The sequence below is a fragment of the Vulpes lagopus genome, chromosome 5 (assembly GCF_018345385.1).
Source record: "Vulpes lagopus strain Blue_001 chromosome 5, ASM1834538v1, whole genome shotgun sequence".
NCBI classification, from domain to species: domain Eukaryota; kingdom Metazoa; phylum Chordata; class Mammalia; order Carnivora; family Canidae; genus Vulpes; species Vulpes lagopus.
In genome coordinates, this window is record NC_054828.1 from 103222552 (window position 1) to 103224708 (window position 2157).

A 2157-nucleotide genomic window follows, 5' to 3' on the forward strand; every position below is an offset into this window, starting at 1 on the left:
CAAGTAGACTTGCAAGCTATGGTGGGGGGCAACTATATTTGGCTATGCACATATGGAGCAGCAGAGGCTATGCCTGGAGCATAGAAAAGAATGAAACAGAAGGAGGAAGATAGGCCGAGAATAAGGCAAGAGATCTTAAGGAAGATCGAAAGGAAGAGAGAGATGAACTCCTAATCACAAACATACCCTCACATGAATTCTGGGCATTCACATTGTTCGTAATAGATTTCCAATTCTTGATTCAATTCCATCTTGATGCCTGATGTTCCTGACCCTTGGGTTCCTGGTAATAGCCTCTGTTAAATCTCCTTTTTGTGTAGGAGGATGGACCTGAATATAGCTCAAGTGGTTTTCTCTTGCTTACAATGTAAGAAAACCCAATTCTAACAATTATTTACTAGCTGTGTAACTTTAGGTGAGTTATTTAACCTCCTAGCCTCACTTTACATGTTGGTAAATGGGATAGTAAGAGTATTTGCCACGATTGCTCTAAGGATAACGTGAATTAATAAATGTGGAGTGTTTAACAGAGTACTCGGCACTGTGGTACATTCTCAATACATTAGATGCTATTTTTATTACTGTTTTTTTTTTCAGTCAGGCTGCAAATATACGAGTACAGGACACTTTGTGAAGCCACAAAGGATTATATGACACCACTATAACATGACTTCCCACCAAGATTCAGATACGTTCCTGGGCTTGTCACTACCCAATGTGGAGATCTCTACCTCCTAAGCACCTCCGTGAAAGTTTTAGGTTACGGGGAGACCTGTGTGGTTGCTGAGAGGGAGGGGGTGGTACAAGTGTCTCTCCAGAGGGGACCCCAGACCAAAGCAGAGAAGAGGCTGCTGCTGGCCCCTTGCCTTTTTGGGGGGCTGGGGACCTGTGAAGGTTGTGAGGGAAGTTGTTAACAGGAGTGGCTTGATGGCTGCCAAAGCTCAGAGGCATGTTTCTGGTTTTATTTTATTTTTTTATTTTATTTTTTTTTGAAGGCCACTGACTTTATTGATTTAAAAAACTTTACAAGGACAGTGACTGTTCTGCCAAAAAAGGAGCCAAATAGCATAAAACAGACCAGACTAGTGGGGGTGGGGGTGAGGGAAGGGCCAGGAACTCACTCAGTAAAGCTGATAATTGTTGACATGAAACTGGCAGGGGGAAGGAGTGGGGAGATGCATGCAAGATGCAAGAGTGAGAATTTCAAAAAAGTTGAAATGGTGAGAGGAAGAGGACTCCCAAAGACCTTGAAGTACATCAGAAGTGAGTACAACAACAGCAATCTCTTCCTTTGTAGAGGACAGGGGAGGAGTTCCCACGCGGCTGCAAACTCAGGAGACTCCATGCTGGGACTTGGGACTGGGGGCTATCCAGAGAGCCTCACAAGAAGGCGTTGCACCACTCTCGAAGGCACCCGAAGCAGTCCCGGGAATGCTTAGCATTGGCACCACATGTGTCCTTCAGCCATTCCCGGAAGAGATCTTCATCTTTTTTTAGCACCAGAAACTGGCCAAGGACCACATAGGCCTTGTCAAGGCCCCTTTCCTCCAGCTTCTTGCCCAAGACTTCACCAATCCCAGCCAGACTCCCCACTGGCTTTTCCCCCATGGGCTCCGCCACGAAGTCTCGGTGCTTTTGGGAGGTTGTCATCTTAATCAGCAGCTCTGGCTCCTGTAACGGTTTCTACCGCCACCCGGCTGCTCCCTGTTTCTTGGTTTTAGTAGAGCCCAATTCCCGTTTGAGAACCCTTGGTTTAGACTGCTAATTGTTAAATACAGGTAATCAGAATAATGATCATTGGTAAATTAGCAGATGGTATTGCTGCTGACACCCTTTCCTTTCCCTAAGGAAACTTTCTGTCTAGTTAACTGGCAGTTACCGTGTCCATGTGGGACTGTTAACGATCAGCATCAAAAAAAAAAAAAAAAAAAAAAAAAAGTAAAATGGCCTGGACGGCTCAGCGGTTTAGCGCCGCCTGCAGCCCAGGGCCTGATCCAGGAGACCCGGGATCGAGTCCCACGTTGGGCTCCCTGCATGGAGCCTACTTCTCTCTCTGCCTGTGTCTCTGCCTCTCTCTCTCTCTCTGTCTCTCATGAATAAACAAATAAAATCTTTAAAAAAAAATGTAAAATGGGTCTTCAAAAAAGAGTTCTGCAA

At 45.5% G+C, this 2157-nt stretch overlaps 1 protein-coding gene across 1 annotated transcript; it reads right to left on the minus strand.

Annotated features, from left to right (window-relative positions):
• Positions 1 to 959: 959 nt before the first annotated feature.
• On the minus strand, positions 960 to 1683 carry LOC121490740 (barrier-to-autointegration factor-like). The gene has a single exon (XM_041754697.1). It carries the CDS (start codon positions 1648 to 1650, stop codon positions 1381 to 1383), a length of 270 nt encoding a protein of 89 aa, XP_041610631.1. The 5' UTR covers positions 1651 to 1683; the 3' UTR covers positions 960 to 1380.
• Positions 1684 to 2157: the final 474 nt, after the last annotated feature.